Genomic DNA, 20,203 nt, shown 5'->3' with positions numbered 1-20,203 from the left:
TAAATATCATTATCTAAATTTTAGATATATTATTGAATAAAGATGAACACGATTATATTTATGAATTCATTAGAAAAAGACAAAATCATTCCTATCTAAAATAATGACCAAAATAAAGATTATTCGTGAACTGCTTGATATTGGAACATTATAAATTTTACTTCAAAATAATAAAAAAAGAACAAAGAGAGCCCTAATCTAAATCCTAAATTAAACCAAACAATATTAAATTAAAATAAAATCAAAATACCTGAATTGCCATCTATAGAGAATTTTTTTGAATTGGAGATGAAACTAAGAAAGAGATTAGAGATGAGAGAAGAAGAGGGGATGGAAGAAGAAAAGAAATCTGTAGAGGAAGAGAGACCCGTTGAAAATGTGAAAGATATTATGTATTTTAGTGTCAATTAAATTAAAACAATGTATTTTCGCGTCAATTAAAATAGACGAAATAAACTTCTATTTCAGAAAAAAGCCTAATGGTTGAGCTTCATTTATTAAAATAGAAGTTCAGTCCAAATAGTAATTGAGTCGAATTAAAATAAAAATGAAAATCACATCTTCGCACTATTCAGACAAAGCTTCAACAATCATAGACTGAAGGAAAATCGGTTGGTTTCAGTTAAGTGAAGAAGGAATGTGATGATGTTGTACGTCTCTCCATTTTTTTGTTTGAATTCAACAAATAATTTGTTGCTTTGAACTTCGATTATGACTATTTTAGATATTATCTATCTTTAGTTTACTTTTATATGAGTACAAATGATTATTGTTAGTATTTTTAAAGAAAGATACCGTTACATACCTAATTTAAAAACTTGTAACTTTATCTTTTTTTTATTCTAAATTTTTATTAAACTGAATTATATATATCCCATTCTCTTTCAAAAATTGAATTCAAAAAAATTAAAAATTAAACAGAACTCATTAAATATCTCTTGTCCAAAAAATAGTGTCTTAAAATACCTTGTCCAAACATATAGACATCTTAAAATAATAGATTGTCTTATACTTGTCCAAAAATATAAACATCTTAAAATAATAGATTGACCACTATTTTCAATAGATGTACTTTTAATTACTATTTTTTAATATCTTCTTTGACTATTTTCTATCACTATCTTATTTTAATTGATGGTGTCAATTGATAACTTATTTAATTTACAGTAAATACACGTTTTTTTTAATAAAATTAAAATATATTAGCCACTTACATAAAAAAAAATATTAATAAAATAAAAAACAATCTTAAAATGAATAAAATTAAGGAAAATAATTAAAGTTTATATTTCCTAAATATAGCCTCCACACCAAAATGACAGACAATACTGAAAAGTGTAAACCCCACTAAAATGACAGTGACAGTGATCGCTGTGTGTTTGTGTGTGAGAGAGAAAAGAGAGATCAGGTAGAGAGACGATTCGCCATGGCCCCGTAGGCCAGCTTTCTTCTTCTCTTCTACTACTACTACCACGTGTTTCTGAAGTTATATATACTTGAGTTGAGAGAATGAAAACTTTTTTGTGTAGATGATTCTATCTATCTGTCTTTTACGTCCGTTTTCTCTTCCATTTCCCCTTCAAAAAACCCTCAAGAACGTCTACCCATTCCACCTCGTGTCTGTGATCGGCAAAGGGTAGCCATTGATGTTACATTTCTCTCTTTTAAGCCTAAAAAGCTAGGGCTTTTTGATGGGTCAGACTTCTTTTTTTGTTTTGTTACAGGTGTCTGTCTGTTCGTGGCTGTTCTGATTATTTTTGAATTATAAACGGGCGAATATCGTTCTTGTCGTCTTTCTTGGTTCTTTATAGTATTTATTCTCTTAGGGCTTATGTTCAGCACGTTCTGTTGCTTTTGAACATCTCGATGTCGTCTCCTTCGACGACGGTTACGAGGGTTTGTTTCAATTCCATCTGTAATAATGTTTTATCGCCGCCGAGGAGAGGGTGGCGCCGCCGGACGGGGGAGTTCGCTGACCTGTGTGATCGATGCGCGTAAGTATTTCATCTGTTTCAGTTGGGGCTTAATTCTATTAACATGCCTTTTTCTTGTTCTGTTTTTCTATGTTTGAAGAGATTTATTGTTTTTCTTGTTCTTACTATGGTCTAGACCAAAATGATGAATGCATGCATTAGTTTCTTAGAATCAAGCTTGATCTCCCAGGAAGTTATTGGGAACTCCAAATGGATGATTAATCTTTGTTTTTTTTCACTGGAAATCTCACTCAACATCAACAACTATGCAATTGATTATGTTTATTGAAGTGATTGAGCCAGAGAATTTGACCGATGTTATCTTTCTGTTAGCAAATTCTTTCTTGAACAGAGTTTGTTTTGAGTGGGTAGCATGTTTACTTCTTCTGGTTACTGGCCTGTTATTTTTCAAATAATGGAATTTATGTTTTCGATCATATTTATTGCTGTAAACTATGGAGTCCTGCCTTGTTCACTTTTTTTTCATAGATTCATTTGTTCTATGTAAGACTTTATCATAATTTTGAAAGATATCTTCTATTTCACCTAATTGCTCCAAACTGGGATTATCTTTTTCAAATTTTGGCTTATGCTAGACTTTAACCTTAGGTTTATCGTTTGACTGTAGATCTGCATATGAAGAAGGAAAATTCTGCGAGACTTTCCATTTGAGTGCTTCAGGTTGGAGGTGTTGTGAGTCTTGCGCAAAGGTGGGTTTAATATCTATTCTTTGATTAGGTTAATTTAAATGTCCCACTTCTGAATAAAATATTTTGTTGCAGCAAATTCACTGTGGGTGCATAGTCTCCTTCCATTTGTTTGTATTGTTGGATGGCGGGGGAATAGAATGTATAACTTGTACAAGGAAGAGTTTCATTCTGGTGAGTTACATGATTGTTTCATCATCTGGTTGGTTTTCAACTTGTCATATGCCATTTTCTAGTTCTTTTGTGGGATGTTCCAAATTTGGCTGATGTGAATTGTGGTTCGTTTATGTTTTCCCTTATACATGGCAATTAATAATGTTTATAAAAGATTGATATAAAAATTACAAGAATGGTCTTTAAAAAACAATGAGCCAAATCATCAACAAAACGACAAAAATACGGAGACAACGATGGAAAATTATCAAAATTGATTGAACTTGCATCTCATTCTTATCTGAATTTAACCCTAGGAGCAAAAGTATGAGGCCAGTTAATTCATAAAGATTTTGGAATTGGGTTATGTCTTTATCATTAAAGGAAGAGAAGTATTTATAAAAATGTGTTAACTCTGACTTTTGTTGTTTTCTTGCATGCTGTAAGTTTTTAACCTCATATTACTTATGTTTATAAACTAGACAGCTGTGGCTTGTAGGTGAATTTGTGGTTGACATGGCTGATTTGAATTTCAAACTCACTTCATTTACTGCAGTGCCTTAAAACCCTCAGTGTGGATTTTTCTCTGAAAAGAATTGCAGATGTGCTTTAGGACTAACTAATTGTGCTTCCTTTTCCATTTGTTAGTCATATTTCTATTTTAGGGTGCCCTATTCATATGATCTCTTTTTACTGCAATTACGAGATTCCTAAACATTCATTCAATTTGCATGAAGAGCTGGACTAATATATAGTGATGGCGTGAAACACCGTGCATTTCATTATTGTTGTGTCTGGAAAAGTTCCTTGCCTTTTAACTTTCTCGCTAAGGGTGTTTGATAAAATTAAAAATTAGGTGTTGAATACAAATGCTGAATATAAAGTGCCAAATAAGTGTGAAAAATAAATGTTGAATAAAACAAATGAAAAAACTGAATTTTAAGTATGGAAATTGATTTGAGGAAATGTGAAACTAATGTCAGAAAAGTATTTAAAGATTATTTTACCCTTAGAGTGACGTTATTTAATTATTTTTTGTATCTCATACCGTACACTATCAATTTAAGTCATTCATAACTTACCGAATTAAGCTAAGTATTCTAGTTTCTTTTTACCTAATTTGAGTTGAATTTAAAGAATAAAGTGGTTTTAAGTAACCCTTATAAAATGGACTTATTTCAAATAAGCACTTAATTTTTCCGATTAAGTGATAAGCCGTGTAAACATTGCCTAAATCTTAATTTTCAGACACCAAATCCTGCATGGCCACCACCTTCTCTTTTCCTCCCCGCGCAGCCTGAAAGAAACAAAGACCACTCTGCGAAAAACTGGAGTCACCTTGCTGGATCAGGTCCAGTGCCATGGCGACAAGCACCCAATTTATTCAGTTCAATCGTTCAGCCTGAATTGCAACAACGAGTTCCTGTTGAAGCTAGCAATAAGCATCACACAAATCTTGTTTTAGATAACAAAAAGCTGTCTGATTTTTCTGGTAGGTTTCTGAATGGAGCTTTGAAACTTCGTTCAGCAGAATCACTTGAGAAAGGGAAAGCTGGTATGATCCTTCCTACTCCAATTGATTCTACCTTTATAAAAGTACTATCTTACCATGCCTTCAGAGAATTTTGGTTGATCCGGTATCTGTTTTGGAGGACTCGATGTAATGCTTATTTTTCTTCTCTTTTAGGGATGGACGAATTGGAGCAATCTAATCACTGTATAAACCAGAAGGGAAATTTCTCGAAGAATGATGAATCTATGCTGAAATATGGTTTGGCTATGCCATCTGTTTCACCATATGAAGTAAATGACCTAACAAAGCTTTCTAAAACTCATCTGCCTCTCTCAACTCCTCCAGAACTAGAATTTGGTGGGAATTGTGTTTTTGATCCATCCAATGAAGCTCAGTTACGAAATGGAATGGGACGAGGTGATAATCGGCCAAAAGGACAGTTACTTTCTAGGTATTCACCCAGGCTAACAGCGCCTGAGTTGCAACATATATCTGCAGAGTATCCTATTTCTCTAGTAATTCACTACCTTCCATTTTACCTGCTTAGGTAATTTCAGAGTATTTGTGGTAAAAAAATGTTTGATGGTACGTGTTTGCTGTGGAAAATTGATGGATGATTTTGCTTTTAGTATGATTTTAATCAAAAATTCATTTTTTTTCTAAAAAGAAAAAATGAAATCATCCCAAAACAAGCCCTAAGATATTTCCTATTAAAGCCAGTAAGAATCAATCTTTCCAGATATTAATTATCATTTCTGTCTTATTAACTTATTCATTAAGATTCCAATAGGTGATGATGCTTATGTCGTTATCCTTAACATTGTGTAAAGTCCAAATTATGTGATCACTCCTTTATTTGAGAAGATGTTAAGTGCAAGTGATGCTGGGAGAATTGGTCGATTGGTACTTCCTAAAAAGTGTGCCGAGGTATGCTTCCTAATCTGCTTATTATTTATTGAAAGTTTGAAACGAACAATTATGTGCATGTTTAGATAATTGTTTTTGTCAAATCCAGAGCATAGTTGTCAATAGCGTCAAAGCTGCTCATGGCTATAGCGTAAAACGAATAGCGTAGCGAGGGTTATTTGAAAATAAAGCGTAGAAAACATATAAATATCAAAATTTAAAAATATAACAAAAATAAAAGTTGAAAACATAAAAACCATCAATTCTTAAACTAGAAAAAGTTCAAAACATAATCTAAAATTCATTGTCATCATTTTCTTCATCAAGATCGAGATCATCTTCATCATTTGAAATTGCATAATGCTCAACATCATTCTCTTCTTAACTTTTTCATCGAAATCAAATTCACTTTCTTCATCTAAAAGATCAAATGTGTTAGATGTTCTTATTAATCTTTTCCCCCTAGACTTAGATGTGATTGCCTTCGAGCATCTTAAAGGTGTAGATGAAGTTGTATTTGATTGTCTCAATGTATAAGGAGCTTTATTAACTCCAACAATATCGGCTACATCTTGCCAAGTCAAATCACAATAAGGAAAGAGGATTGAGAAAAGTAATATGAGAAGAAATGTGGATAGAAGATTAGAGGAAAGAAGAGAAGAATTGGAAGAGGGATAGGAAAAAGCTAGAGAGAAAAGTAATATGAGAAGAAAAGAAGGAAAAAGAAGTGTGCAAAGAAGAGGAAAAGTCCAAATTTTTATTTGAAATTTATATAAGTGAGAAAAATTTGGGAAGATGAAAAGTCTAACAATTAATATTAATTTTTTTTTAAAAAGTGTTTTTTTGGGGCAATAGTTTTCGGCGCTATATGAGCTATAGCGACAAAAGTGGGGGCTATTTGAAAGTGCTTAGCCTATTGCGCCTTATAGCTACATATGGTCGCTACGCTATTCGCTATGGCCGCTATTACAACTATGATCCAGATAGTGCTGACAATCAGTTTTTACTTTTCATTTTCTTCATGAAATTTTGACAAGTTTACACATCAGTTTTGATTTTTGTTTCTAATGGAAAATAATTTCGATCCAAAATTTGCTCCTAAATGTGTTACTTCAGCTGTGGACATTTCTATATTGTCTATCTTCCCAACATATTAGAAAGAGGTCCCTTTTATTGTTCCAAATCTTGCTGCATTGATTCCATCTTAATCTTGAAAGTCTGGATGTCTGTAAACTATGGTGCAGGCCTACTTTCCACCAATTTCTCATCCGGAAGGTTTACCACTCAAAGTCCAAGACTTGCAAGGAAAAGAATGGGTATTTCAGTTTCGATTTTGGCCTAATAACAGCAGCAGAATGTATGTTTTAGAGGGTGTCACTCCTTGTATACAGGCAATGCAATTGCAAGCTGGTGATATAGGTAAAGTTAAAACCTCAATAATTTTTTTCTCATCTACATAATTCTTATGGTACTTTTGGTATGACTTCTGAATTCACTTGGTACAATATATGTCAAACGCCTTAATTTTCATGTATGAATTGAACTTCAACTAATTAAAGTGATAAATTGAACCTTACATTTTGTAAAGTTTGTTGTTTTGACTCAAAACACACTCTGTTCGGAAACCAAAAATTATTAGTTACGTTTGATATGAACAGTGTAGTTGGATTAGTTACATATACGTTTTTATTTTTTATTTATTTTGGAATTAAGCATTTCAAGGTAGTGTCAACTGTCAATTTGAAGCTCGAACGCTAGGAATATTGCTTGCAGTAGTATCGCTTTCACAACATCATGCATGAGAAGCTCAAACCCTGGATTCCCAAAATGGTGCATAAGTTCATATTTCTCTTTCTTCAAATTGTCAATTGATCACGATTACATTATCCATTGTTGTGATCAACTTACCCACCAACGAATTCCCCTACAACAACAATCCTAAGTTGTTGCAGGCCAATTCCCATAGGAACTCTACCTCCAACCTGTCTACTGAATCCGTACGAGTTCGAGGGTAATGATTCGCGGACAGAGAAAACAAGATCTGCTAATTGAGGAGTGTTGCTCGGAGGAGGCGATGCAGGCGAGACTAGGTTGGAGGAAGAAGAAAGTTGAACGAATGAGAATGCCAACTAGAACAAAGAGAAGAGACACCGCTCTTTGAGGAGGTAGTTAATGGATCTAGGGAGAGACCTTGGATGATTTGATCTTTGTTGAGTACGTTAGTGTGAGGGTCGACTACGGTGACTCCTCGTTGCTGACTGATACCTCGATTGCTTGTACAGTTATTTCGTGATTCTCAGCAGTTCTGATTTGGGAATCGACAATATAAAGAAATCCAAGTCCAAAAATGTGAATTACACATGAAAGGAGATATGAAGGGGAATGTAGTTGGATGTGGTATGGAGTTGGGCCCAGTAGCTCTGGCCACACTAGTATAAAATTAGTTTCCAAACATGGTTAGGCCCAAACGATTAATCTAGCTCTGGGGTTTAGGGGTTTCCAAACAAAGCCTATTGAAAATTTGTCAAAGTATGTCAAATAATTTTTGTAAAGAAATGAAATTTGATAAATGGAAAAATATTATTTAGATAGTTAGTTAAAGTTTACATGGAAAATCCATATATTTAAAGTACATTGAGTGTGATAAAGGTAAAGATTGATAACACTCATGTAAACAAAAAACATGTTGAGTGCAAGCAAAATTGCACATCATCCAAGATGAAGAGATAATTCAACACTCCCCCCTCAAGTTGGGTAATAGATGTTGAGATTACCCAACTTGCCACATACTTCCTCAAATCAACTTGGGAAGAGTTTTAATGAGAATGTTAGCCACCTAATAGGAAAAGACTATGTTAGCCACCTAATAGGAAAGTCTTGGACAACTATGAGAGTGGAGAGGGAGATGATAATGTTGATGACATTCTTTCAATTTGACTAATTTTAATTCATGCCTCACTTCGTTAGAGGAGTGACTCTTGGCTCCTGGCTCCCGGCTCCCGGCTCCCGACTCCCGACTCCTGCTCTGGCTCGTGCAACTCTTGAAGTGAAAAGTGATAATTTTTAGACAGATAAAATGTGGAAGAAATCTGTCAAGACGCGAAGATGTACAGAGTGCAGTTTTGAAATGACGTCCTACTTGTTTAACATAGTGGGTGATACAATAAAGATAAAAAATACTTAAGAAATATGAGATAATATAATCATTTGAGTTCTCCTCCAATGGCTATTTCCACCATTGGAGGAGGCAGCGGAAAGTTGTGAACATGTTTCTTCAAAATGGAAAAACCTGTTCTGATACTATGTAGAAATTTGAGAGGGAAAAATGTTATTTAGATAGTTAGTTAAAGTTTACATGGGAAATTCATATATTTAAAGGATATTGAGTCTGATAAAGTTAAGACTGACAACACTCAACATGTTGAGTGTAAACAAAGCACATGCTTTTTTGGGAAATCAAAAATGGGACAACGGATTAAGTATGTATCCCGCAAACACACTTAATTATTTAACCAGGCGCAGAACTTGCTGCCTTACGGGCCCGAACCCAGGATCGTAGGGTGAATATCCACCTCTTATTGCCGCTAGGCTAGAAGAGGGGATAACAAAGCAACATGTTGAGTGCAAGCAAAATCACACAATCTTTGAAGAAATAATTCAACAAAATGTTAAATAATACACCTTACAAAGCTTACAAAACCAATTGGAAACAATGTTCATTCCCACTCAAAAATTGTTTAATTATTTCTGGGAGTCATAAACAATTTATTTAAAATAAAAAATTCTTGAAATCATACAAGTTAATAATAGAATTCCATAATTCTGGTAATAAATTTATTAAAATCAAGAATAATAAAACACACATCTACACAGAAAAACAGATTTGAAATGTATTCTTTGTATCTGTTGTTTGTAGGCTATTTTCTTTCCATAGTTTTGATTTCAATTTTAATGCTCTTGATGTTTTATTTGCTCAACAAAAATTTGGTTTTAGGACTTTTATCTTAATCTGCAGTGACATTCAGTCGACTTGGAAGAGAAGGGAAGTTGATCATGGGTTTCAGGAAAGCTTCTAATGCTCCAAACAAGGTATATTTTACAAATACATTAGTAATCACTTCTATTTTAATGTATTCATATACTTTTATTTCTGTCTGCAGGGAAACGAGACTGACAATGCTATTAACGGAGATGCTAAAAAATGTAAGGCTGGTGAAATTGTATCAATGGTCAATGCTGATTTAGTCAATCCAGCTAGTCCAGGTTCAAAGAATGATAAATCTGAACAAGCTGGGGATAAATCTTCTTCGCGCATCAGGAGGAAGAAAAATGCTCTTGGTCCGAAGATCAAACGGAAAAAGACTGGAGATGGAGACCTAATAGAGCTGAAGCTGACTTGGGAAGACGCTCAAGCTTTAATACGCCCACCTACTAATCATATCCCATCTATGGTTATTATTCAAGGCATTGAATTTGAAGAATATGAGGTATCTGGTGTCACATACTGTTTTGGTATAGCATTTTGTCAACTTGCTAAGAATACAATAAATTCTACATTTGGCTGATCAAGAAAATATTTTGGATCACAATCCAAATTTTGACTAACCTTTTGTCCTTGTGATCCAAACGTTTGTAAGTAAAAAGCTTTCATCGTAAAGGGATTCAGTCATACATATGTATATATATGTTTAGTAAGGGTAAAATGGTAAAATCCAAATATAAAAAGTTGATGAAGCTTGATTATTCTGTATGTCATGCGTTTGCATTAATTTGGAAACGGGGGCATGCATGGGATGATTATTCTTTGATCTTATTGGCATCTAACTTGATGAATCTGTTTTTCTGCATTTCTGTTTTACTTCCCCATTCCCATTTCCATATAATTTGAACGCATTTCTTTGTTTTTAATATAAGTTGACATTTAAAAAAAAAGTTGATAAAATGTAGCAACTTTTTGTATATCAAATAAAGTTTGATCTAAATCAATCTCACTTCACATATCAAATGCAAAGAAAATCAATTTAATTTTGATTTTTCAATGTGATTGTGACAAATTAACAGTGTCTAAATAGGCTCTATTACCTGGTGTAGTGTTCAATTTGTTTGTTGTAAGCTAGTCAGTTTCATTTGTGATAATTATGTTCAAAGTTTGTCTGGACTCCGGAGAAGTTATTTTTGGAAAATGATTAAAACAAGTATTTATTTAATAGAATTGGGAAATATATATGCAACAAAGAACATAATTGCTAGTGTATTTTCAATTATTGCGCTTTAATTGTACTTATTGACAATATATTACGATTCTCATAATATCTTGTTTATTAATAGAAGTTTCAGTTTTGTTTTTTAAAAAAGGACATTATTGTTTCCATTACTTGCCAAATTAAGTTAACAACATATAATTTTTTTCTTTAAACTGCTTGTTTGATTTCTGTTTCTGACATCATGTGCTTCAGCAGGTTGAACCAGTTATTGGGAGGCCAACATTTTTTGTTAAAAATGGCATCAGGTGATTATCTCTCTATGAATGCTCAGGCTTCTCATATTTCCTTGTTTTTGTCGTTCTCTTTTATTGTTTCATGCACATAACATGAGGTGCTTTTTTTCGCTAAGATTATAAGCTCATTTAAGGTGATCTAACTTATTCAGCCTTCTTGTTTAGTTTTCATCTTGTTTTCATGAGAAAGTTTATCAATCACTTTAGCTCTTGCCATGGCACATCCCACGATCTTGTATGGTTGGCGTGGTTATTGATTTGAATATTTTGGACCCAAATGAATCATTGATGATGTCCTACTTTTGTCAGTGAAAATGTCCAATGGGCTCAATGTGACGAGTGTTTCAAGTGGCGTAAAATTCCCATTGACGCTCTATTACCTTCTAGATGGACTTGTTCAGAGAACTTATGGTATCCACAGAGGTATATCATGCAATCACTTTTCCATTTGATATACGCAAAACTATTAAGGGCTTGTTTGATGTGGTTTAATTGAATATCCCATTGTCAATATCTCCATCAAATCATTTAAATCATCAACAAAAGTAATCTTACGATATGATATTTTAAAATATTAAATGTCTAGGATATTTTGGTCATTTGACCCAAATAACCCAAACAAATCATTTTTTCATCAAACAATATTGTAAAATAAAAACAGTTTATTTTCAAATAATCCCTAATCAAACAATCTCTAATTCATAGATGATGTGTCACAATTTGTTTCGATATTGAAGGTTTAGATGATGAATTAGAGTATTATGGGATGAGAGAAGAAAAATTTAGGTGAGCATCCATGAGAGAAAAAGTAGTAGGCCAAGACCATTCTTCATTGATAATATTCTCCGAAAGCTAACACCTATTTTTATAGCTCACAAGTGACACGAGTACATTATTCTAACGAACTAATGAGCTGTCAAAAGTCAAAACTAACGAATTAAAAATAAATAATAAACTTTAAGAGCCTCTTTACTATTTCGTGCCATATCTACTAACCCAACTAAACTAACCTTAACATACTTATATTTCCTCTATAATGAAATTCAATCTTCAGAAAGAAGTAGTGCCCCCCTGATTTCATATGAACAAGTTTGTCATTTTATATTTGTTATGACATTGTCTTTACAAAGAGTGGGATAAAGATGTATTTCCTTGGGAATTCTAATGTAATAAGTAATTGCTTTTGGTAAACTGTTTTGAAGCTTGCTTGATGCGGATTATTTTGGTGGGGGGTTATTTCAAAATTATAAATCACTCTATCATCAACCCTCACTTCTTCAATCTTATCATTCAAATCAATAACCAAAATACAAAATTATCCTTCCTTTATTTTCTATAACATTTTAAAATATTTAAAGATATGTTGGTAATTTTTCCCAAATAAACCACTTTTTACATTAAACAAGTTTTTTCCCCAATAAACCGGATTATTTCCAATTAATCCAAACAAGCCCCAAGGTGAACTGTGTGAGATAATTATTTTAACTCTTGAGATCATTTGGATGTATAAAATGATAGTGTTCTCTCGCCAACAGCAAAAAAGGAGGAAATACTTCATAGCTAGGCTAGCTATAGATTTAGATAATCTGATAGCATTCTTATAAACTTATTAGCTGGTTAGTATGAATGGGATCACTTTTTGTAGATGGAAGACTTCATACAGTTGCCACCTTACCAATCCTATGGAATTTTGATCTCTTTGTTATTTTTGTCTCCAGATCTTTGTGTTCAGCACCACAAGAATTGGAAACAAAACATCTTGAAGAGTTGTTATCAAGAAATATCAATGGTAAGTGTAACTTTAAAATCAAAATGGGTGTAAGAACTAAATTTTTATTACCCATTCCAATTCCAATGAACTGTCTGCATTATAAGTTTAGGATTCATATATTTTTTTCTTTTCAAATTGTGTGTAAAATGTAAGGCTGTGACCATATTCTTCTTTCTGATAAAATCAACATTGATTAAGCAGCTGCTTCCAAGAAAATGAAGGGTGCCAAACAGGACCCAAATGGAATCCAAGTTGTGGATGGGCTTGACAGACTTCCTAACCTAGCCATCCTAGAAGAAGGTGAGATGATGGTTCCAGCAACAACCACCCAAGAGACCACAAAGCATCCGCGTCATAAAGTTGGGTGTACTTGTATTGTCTGCTCTCAACCGCCCAGTGGAGGGCCAAGACACAAGCAGAACTGCGAATGCACTGTTTGCCAAACAGTAAAGCGTCGCTTCCAAACATTTATGCTGAGGCGCGAGAAAAACAAATCAGATACAGAGGTGGAAACCGATACAAGGACAGACCAGCAGCAGAGTATAGATGAAGATATAAATGATAAATCAGGTGATAAAGTAGCAACGGAAGAGGAAGAGATAGGCAAAATGATCTGTCACATTTCACCACTAAAAGGGCAGATTGACCTGAATAGCCAGCCAGATAAGGACGAAGAGCTATCTCCTGGTTCGGAATTTGGAAACTCGAGAAAGACAATTGAAGATGGTTTTGGCTTCGACCCTAACATGAAAGTTAATGATAATAATAATAGTAGAAACAGGAATATGAATAGGGAAAAAATGGGTAGTGTAGAAGAAGCTGTAGGGAACGAAACAACTAACAGGAGGATGAGTTTTGGTACTTTTCCTGAGAATGCATCATCGGCCACCTCTACACCACAATGAATGGATAGGAAGGATAAGATAAGATTAAACTTGGTAACAGAATTTTTTCTTTCTTTCTAACTTTTGTACATTCGAGGATATTGACCGACAGAAGAACACCACAGGTGCCTGAAGCAGATGTGTTGTACATAAAGAGGTAAAAAGGAAGCCCCAAACCATTGAATTTTGCTGAGTATGGTGTATACCATATGGTTTGCATTTAGGGGAGGAGAAAGATAAAGAAATGATTATGGGTAGTAGAGAGGTTGCTGAATGTTGTTATAGAATTGGGCTGTTCCTTTTTGCTAGCTCTGTTGCTAGTGCCTAGTAGAATTAACTATATGGATAAATATGTTATGTCCAGGTTCAGGTTCAAATTCTCTCCAGTTTATGTTTTTCTTTTGGTAACAAAAAACAAGATCCTTATGGGTTTGGGTCTGGATCCAAATACTTTTTTTTTTGAACGTGAACTCATCTGTAATTGTTTTTACAGATTCTTTTGAAACACTTTTTTTTCCCTTTCAAAGTATAACTATTGGAAACAAGACTTAATTACATCTAGAATTTGTTATTGAGCTTTTTGTTTCAGATCCAATTCTGAATTCAGTCTTAAAAAGTGTTTTCAAATAGTGTATATTTAGGAGTTTAGTTAGACATTCCTGTGAACAATTGACAACTGGTCTATACAAAATACTAGTTATATATATATATATATATATATATATATATATATATATATATATATATATATATATATATATATATATATATATATATATATATATATATATATATATTATAATATTATTAAGAATATTTTTTTTACAAGAAATTAAATTTCAATCAATTTATTTAAAAATTTCATATAAGAAATTATTTAATAAATAACTGTTTGGAAAAACTGTGGGTTTGAACTTAAAAATAAGTATGAGTTTGAAGTTGGAGTTGGTTTTGACTTAAAAATAGATAAGTATTTTTTAAATGTATTTCTAGCTAGATCATATATTTTAATTTATGAATATGATACATGAATATTATTTTTACTTATATTTTTAATTAATTAGCTGATAAGTTATTAAATTTAATATTATTTAATTAATTTGTTTCTTTTAATATAATTTTTCTCACAATATTAAAATCTTGTAATGTTAATGAGTAATGCTTAAGTAGAATATTGTCAATAATTTCATTATCTATGTCGTCTAATTTCGATGATATTCAATTTAAATATATTTATTTTCTCTATTATTATCCTAAATACTCTCTTATAAGATATTATCTAGATATTGTCGTCATTATTATTGTCATTTTTATATTGATTAATGTCACCCCTTCTAATACGTCCTCTCACAAAACCATAAAACCATGTAAATTCAAAGTTGTTGGAAAGATACATGTACAAGTTTTTATCAAAAATTTCAATTTAATTCAAATATAACTTCTATAATACTTAAAATAAGTGTGTCATCTATCTCTCCATTTTCTTTATTTAAAGTGAACGTATTTGATTATTTTTTCTTTCTTTATTATCAATTTAAGACCATATTATTAGAACATATTTTATCCACATTAATTCAGTAAATGTGAAAGAGTTCTTTTATAAGTAATTTTATTTATTATATATAGAAATGAATCAAATGATAAGGCAGCGACTAACACATGCAGCGAATCTAGATAATCCGATGTGCCATGCCACGTCGGATGGAGAGAAATAAATAAAATTGAAAAATTATTCCTGCACATTAAAAAAGGGTTTGTCTCTCTCTACTCTTTCGCGTCTGTTTGTTTGATCTACACGTCTGTTTGTTTGATCTACCCGTTCGTGTCTCTTCTTCTTCGAATTATAAATGCTCGTTTTTTTTCTTCTTCTCACATTTCAAAAAATGGTTTATGAAGCTTTGGACTTGTGCAACCAAAATGGTAAGAAAAAAGTTTCTAAACCTAGTTTTATTTCTCATATCAGTTTTTCTAGCTTTACATTTTATTTCTTATTTGTTTTGAAGTTTTACGTTTATCTCTCATTTCATATCAGAATTCACATAAATAAATCGTTTAATTTACTGTATCAACGAAGAAATTGGAAAAAATAGATAAAACTAGGAGGTAATCATTTAAAGTAGATAATGTACATATTTGCTTATTTTTAATATTATAGTTAGTTTTATTGTAAAAACGCAGACTGATTAATATTGAAGTTGGTGTATATGAACAAGTTTATAATTCGACTTATAATGCTTAAGTTGATTTTATATGAACAAATGTATATTGAACAAGTTGATTGGTAAAACGCAGACTGAGTAGGTTAAAAGTTGCTCTAATCACCTAAATACGTCTTGAAATGCATGGAAAAATTGATTAATATTGTAAAAATGAAATATGACTAATCAATATTGTAGTTGATTTATATGAACAAGTTTATAATTCGATTAATATTTGAAAATTGAAATAAATACAGGAAATACTATTTGAAATCCTTGAAAACTGAAATATATCCATGTAATTTTCATGTAAAACCATTTACACATTCATGTAAAACTATTTATACCTTCATGTAAATTGTAATAAAGATCTGTAATGCGATTTACTAAAGTTCTTAAAAAATAAAAGATGATTACAAAACTTGTTAAAATCATTTATAACGCTTACCTCGATTTCTTATCGCGCGTTGAGGCATCCTCCAACATGTTTTTGTCTTCCTCGATAGAGCCCCTACAAAACAAAGGAAAAAAGTCGTCATTAAGTATTTCAGAAGAAGACAACTTCTCTCACAAGCGATGAAATTCGACGTTTTCAAAAGAAAAATCGAAGCACCGACGCTCAAGATCATGTTACGCTAAATAACTGTTGATAACAAGATGCCAAAATATATCTTTCTTATTATCTCAAATAGATTTTTACAACTCTTTATAGGAAAGCATAGACTCTTCATATGCTTGACTCTTCAAATTACAAAACAAAATTATTCTGCATATTAAATAGCTCCCACCCAAATCTCTTGGTTATCCCACTCACCCCTAGTTATTACTCTAGGATTATTAAACATCAAAAAACTAAATACCTTATTAATTAAAGTTTATTCAACAAATTTCCCCCTTAAACTTAAATATTCTTCCCATCTCTCATTCCAATCAGCCTTTTACAACTCTCCAGCAGTGTGGTCGGTAATGGCTTGGTGAATATGTCAGCGGCTTGAGCTCGACTTTCAACATGCTCTAACTCAACATTTCCTTCTTTGACTTGTTCTCGAATGAAATGAAATCGGACGTCAATGTGCTTGCTCCTTCCGTGATTAACTGGATTCTTTGCCAACTCGATCGCCGACTTGTTATCAACTCGAATCATAGTCCCTTCGTCTCGGATCACTCCCAAATTGATGCGGTGCGAGTCGAAGAGGCGTTTATGCGAAAGTTGCAGCATCCGAAAATATCTCGCAAGTGTCAGATTTCGACGATTGCCTAGTGTTTTTCGGGCGGAAACGTTTAGGGGCTCAAAATCGCATTTTTATTAGTTTCGGGTGTTTTTTTGCAATTTATTAAAAGTTGTTTATTTCTTTTGCAAGCTAGGGTTTGAGTATTTAAAAGAATCTTAAAACACTTTATTAGGGAAGATTATTAATTAGAAAACGAGGTTTCCTCAATATCTATCAACTTTCGGTATTCGTAAGAATCAACGAATCTTGATAAAGGTTCATCCTAGCCACGCACGCTGCATCAGTTGGTATCAGTTTCCAGTCGACCCTGAGGTATGCCGCCCCGAAGACAGCCGCGCAACCCTACCCCTGGTGCTGATGATGGTGACCTTGCTGAGTTGCGACGTGAAAACGCTGAGTTTCGCCGTGATAACGACGATTTGAGGCGGCAGGTTGAATGGTTGACGCAACGGATGGATGCATCTATGCACATGCACCACCCTGAAGATGATGTTACGATGACAGATGAAAACCCTCTCGGTGGTCTTCGGAATCGATCCCCTGAACGCCCCAATCATCGCTGGGAGCAGGCTTTCAGGGTGGACATCCCTAAGTTCGATGGTAGTCTATCACCGGAAGAGTTTATTGATTGGCTTTCTCAGGTTGAAGAGATTCTGGATTTCAAGGAAGTTCCTGCAGATCGTCGTGTACCCCTTGTTACGATCCGCTTACATGGTCGTGCACAAGCATGGTGGCAACAGTTGAAACAGACACGTGTTCGTCATGGTAAGGCAAAGCTCACGAATTGGGACAAATTCAGGAAGCATATTAGGGCTGCGTTTCTACCATATAATTACGAACGTAACTTGTACCAGCGGTTCCAGAATCTTCGTCAGGGTTCTCGTTCTGTGGATGACTATTCCACTGAGTTTTACACATTTGTGGCTCGTGTTGACCTGTCTGAGTCCCCTCTCCAGTTGGTTTCTCGCTATATTGGTGGCCTTCGCCTCCAGTTGCAGGATAGTTTGAATATGTTTGATCCCTTGACTGTTTCTGAGGCACATCAGCGTGCTTCACAGGCTGAGAAACAGCTAGCCAGGCGCGGTTCGGGTAGCTTTGGAAAACAGGTTGTCCCCACCAGTGGCATTGGTTCTTCTTCCCAGCCGCCCCATCCCACCCCAGCCCCCCCTCGCAGCACTACAGCCCCCCCGTAGGGACGTCCCGGTGGCTTGCGTTGTTTCAATTGTGGTGAAGTTGGCCATCGCCAAGCAGAGTGTCGCAACCCAAAGTCCACCAATCGTGGTCTTTTTACTGAGGTGGATGATCCTGACTCTGCTCTTCCTTCAGATTCAGCCCCAGTGTATGATGTTTATGATGATGAGGCAGCGGAGGAGTATGTTTCTGGTGATGTTGGCCCCCTTTTGGTGATTCGTCGATCATGTTTAACCCCTCGTGCTCCTGACAACGAGTGGTTACGTAATAATCTGTTCCATTCCACTTGTACCATCGGTGGCAAAGTTTGCACCTTCATCATTGATGCTGGGAGTTGTGAGAATGTGATTTCTGAGGTTGCAGTTTCGAAACTGGGTCTGTCCACTGAACCTCACCCCAAGCCTTATCGCCTGTCCTGGCTGAGTCAAGGTACGGATGTTACAGTTTCCAAGCGCGTACTTGTTAATTTTTCCATTGGTTCCCATTATCGTGATGCTGTATATTGTGATGTGGTTCCTATGGATGCTTGTCACCTTTTACTTGGTCGCCCTTGGCAGTTTGATCATTCTGTTATACATGATGGGCGTGCTAATACCTACACGTTCTTATTTCATGGTACCAAGATTGTGTTGATGCCAAATCAGCCCAAGAAGGGTGCTGCCCCCACTCATCATGCGTCCCCCCTACCACCTTGTTGTCTCGGGGTCCTTTTCAGACCGCCATGGTCGAATCGGGCATGGTGTTTGCTCTATTTTGTTCGCTGATTACCTGTGGTGCTAGTTCTGAGGTGCCTATTCCAGTGCAGCCGCTGTTACAGGAGTTTGCAGATGTTTTTCCTGAGAATCTGCCTTGTGCCTTGCCTCCTTTGCGTGATATCCAGCATCACATTGACTTGGTTCCAGGTGCTGCCCTACCCAACCGTCCTCATTACCGCATGAGTCCCAAAGAACATGAAGAGTTGCGTAGACAGGTGGAGGACTTGCTGGCTAAGGGACACATTCGAGAAAGCCTTAGTCCCTGTGCTGTCCCGGCCCTTCTTACCCCAAAAAAGGATGGGTCTTGGCGTATGTGCATTGATAGTCGTGCTATCAACAAGATTACAGTGCGTTATCGGTTTCCTATTCCCCGGTTGGATGACTTGTTGGATCAGTTGGGTGGTGCTTCTGTGTTTAGCAAACTGGATCTCAAGAGTGGATACCATCAGATTCGTATTCGCATGGGTGATGAGTGGAAGACTGCCTTTAAGACTCGTGAGGGCTTATATGAGTGGCTGGTTATGCCGTTTGGTCTGTCGAATGCTCCTAGCACCTTTATGCGTGTGATGAACCAGGCTCTTCGCCCTTTCATTGGAAAGTTTGTAGTCGTTTACTTCGACGACATCTTGATTTACAGTGACAGCGAGGTAGCACACCTCTCCCATCTTCGTGAGGTGTTATCTGTTCTCCGGCGTGACAAGTTCTATGCTGCTTCCTCGAAGTGCACATTTCTTACTGATTCTACCCAGTTCCTCGGTTATGTGGTGTCTCGGGAGGGCCTGAAAGTGGACCCGAGTAAGGTACTGGCTGTCAATCAGTGGCCCCGCCCCTCTTCGATCACTGAAGTTCGCAGTTTTCATGGCTTGGCTTCCTTCTATCGGCGTTTTATTCCTCACTTCAGTAGTGTTACGGCTCCTATCACTGATTGTATGAAGGGGGTTAAGTTCTTCTGGACGGATGATGCCGAGGCTGCCTTTGTTGAGATCAAGCACCGACTCACTTCAGCCCCTATTTTGGTTCTTCCTGATTTTTCCCAGCCATTTGAACTACATTGTGATGCTTCGAAATTGGGTATTGAGGCTGTACTTAGCCAATCTGGGCGTCCTGTTGCTTATTTTAGTGAGAAATTGTCTAGCGCTAAACTTTGTTTCAGTACCTATGATATTGAGTTCTATGCTATTGTTCAGGCAGTCAAACACTGGCGTCATTATTTATTTCAGCGGGAGTTTGTCTTATATACGGATCATGATTCCCTCAAGCATCTTGGTGGTCAGGACAAGATTTCTCATCGTCATGCTTCGTGGGTCTCTTATTTACAGCAGTTTACTTTTGTGATTAAACACAAGGCTGGTGTGTCTAATCGCGTGGCTGATGCTTTGAGTCGTCGTCATGGGCTGTTGGCGGAGATGCGTGTCCATGTACC

General features: G+C 35.1%; 1 protein-coding gene across 1 annotated transcript; it reads left to right on the top strand.

The window, feature by feature from the left end:
* The first annotated feature begins 1,422 nt into the window (after positions 1 to 1,422).
* Positions 1,423 to 13,961, top strand: LOC124935137 (B3 domain-containing protein Os07g0563300-like). The gene is made up of 13 exons (XM_047475594.1): positions 1,423 to 1,994; positions 2,602 to 2,683; positions 2,756 to 2,854; positions 4,082 to 4,388; positions 4,521 to 4,845; positions 5,177 to 5,273; positions 6,497 to 6,671; positions 9,268 to 9,341; positions 9,413 to 9,739; positions 10,712 to 10,761; positions 11,059 to 11,172; positions 12,468 to 12,538; positions 12,722 to 13,961. The coding sequence occupies exons 1-13, from the start codon at positions 1,867 to 1,869 to the stop codon at positions 13,423 to 13,425; spliced, it is 2,553 nt and encodes an 850-aa protein (XP_047331550.1). The 5' UTR covers positions 1,423 to 1,866; the 3' UTR covers positions 13,426 to 13,961.
* The last annotated feature ends 6,242 nt before the right edge of the window (positions 13,962 to 20,203 follow it).

The sequence above is a fragment of the Impatiens glandulifera genome, chromosome 4 (assembly GCF_907164915.1).
Source record: "Impatiens glandulifera chromosome 4, dImpGla2.1, whole genome shotgun sequence".
In the NCBI taxonomy this organism is placed as follows: Eukaryota; Viridiplantae; Streptophyta; class Magnoliopsida; order Ericales; family Balsaminaceae; genus Impatiens; species Impatiens glandulifera.
Note: the sequence above shows the minus strand (reverse complement) of the source record. Positions and strands in the feature narration are given on the sequence as shown.

Excerpts from the sequence above, each read along its gene's own strand:
- LOC124935137 (XM_047475594.1), top strand. The coding sequence starts at position 1,867 with ATGTCGTCTCCTTCGACGACGGTTACGAGGGTTTGTTTCAATTCCATC. Across the intron at positions 2,855-4,081 it reads CAAGGAAGAGTTTCATTCTG|ACACCAAATCCTGCATGGCC; the intron begins GTGAGTTACATG and ends CTTAATTTTCAG. Across the intron at positions 4,846-5,176 it reads TTGCAACATATATCTGCAGA|TCCAAATTATGTGATCACTC; the intron begins GTATCCTATTTC and ends CATTGTGTAAAG.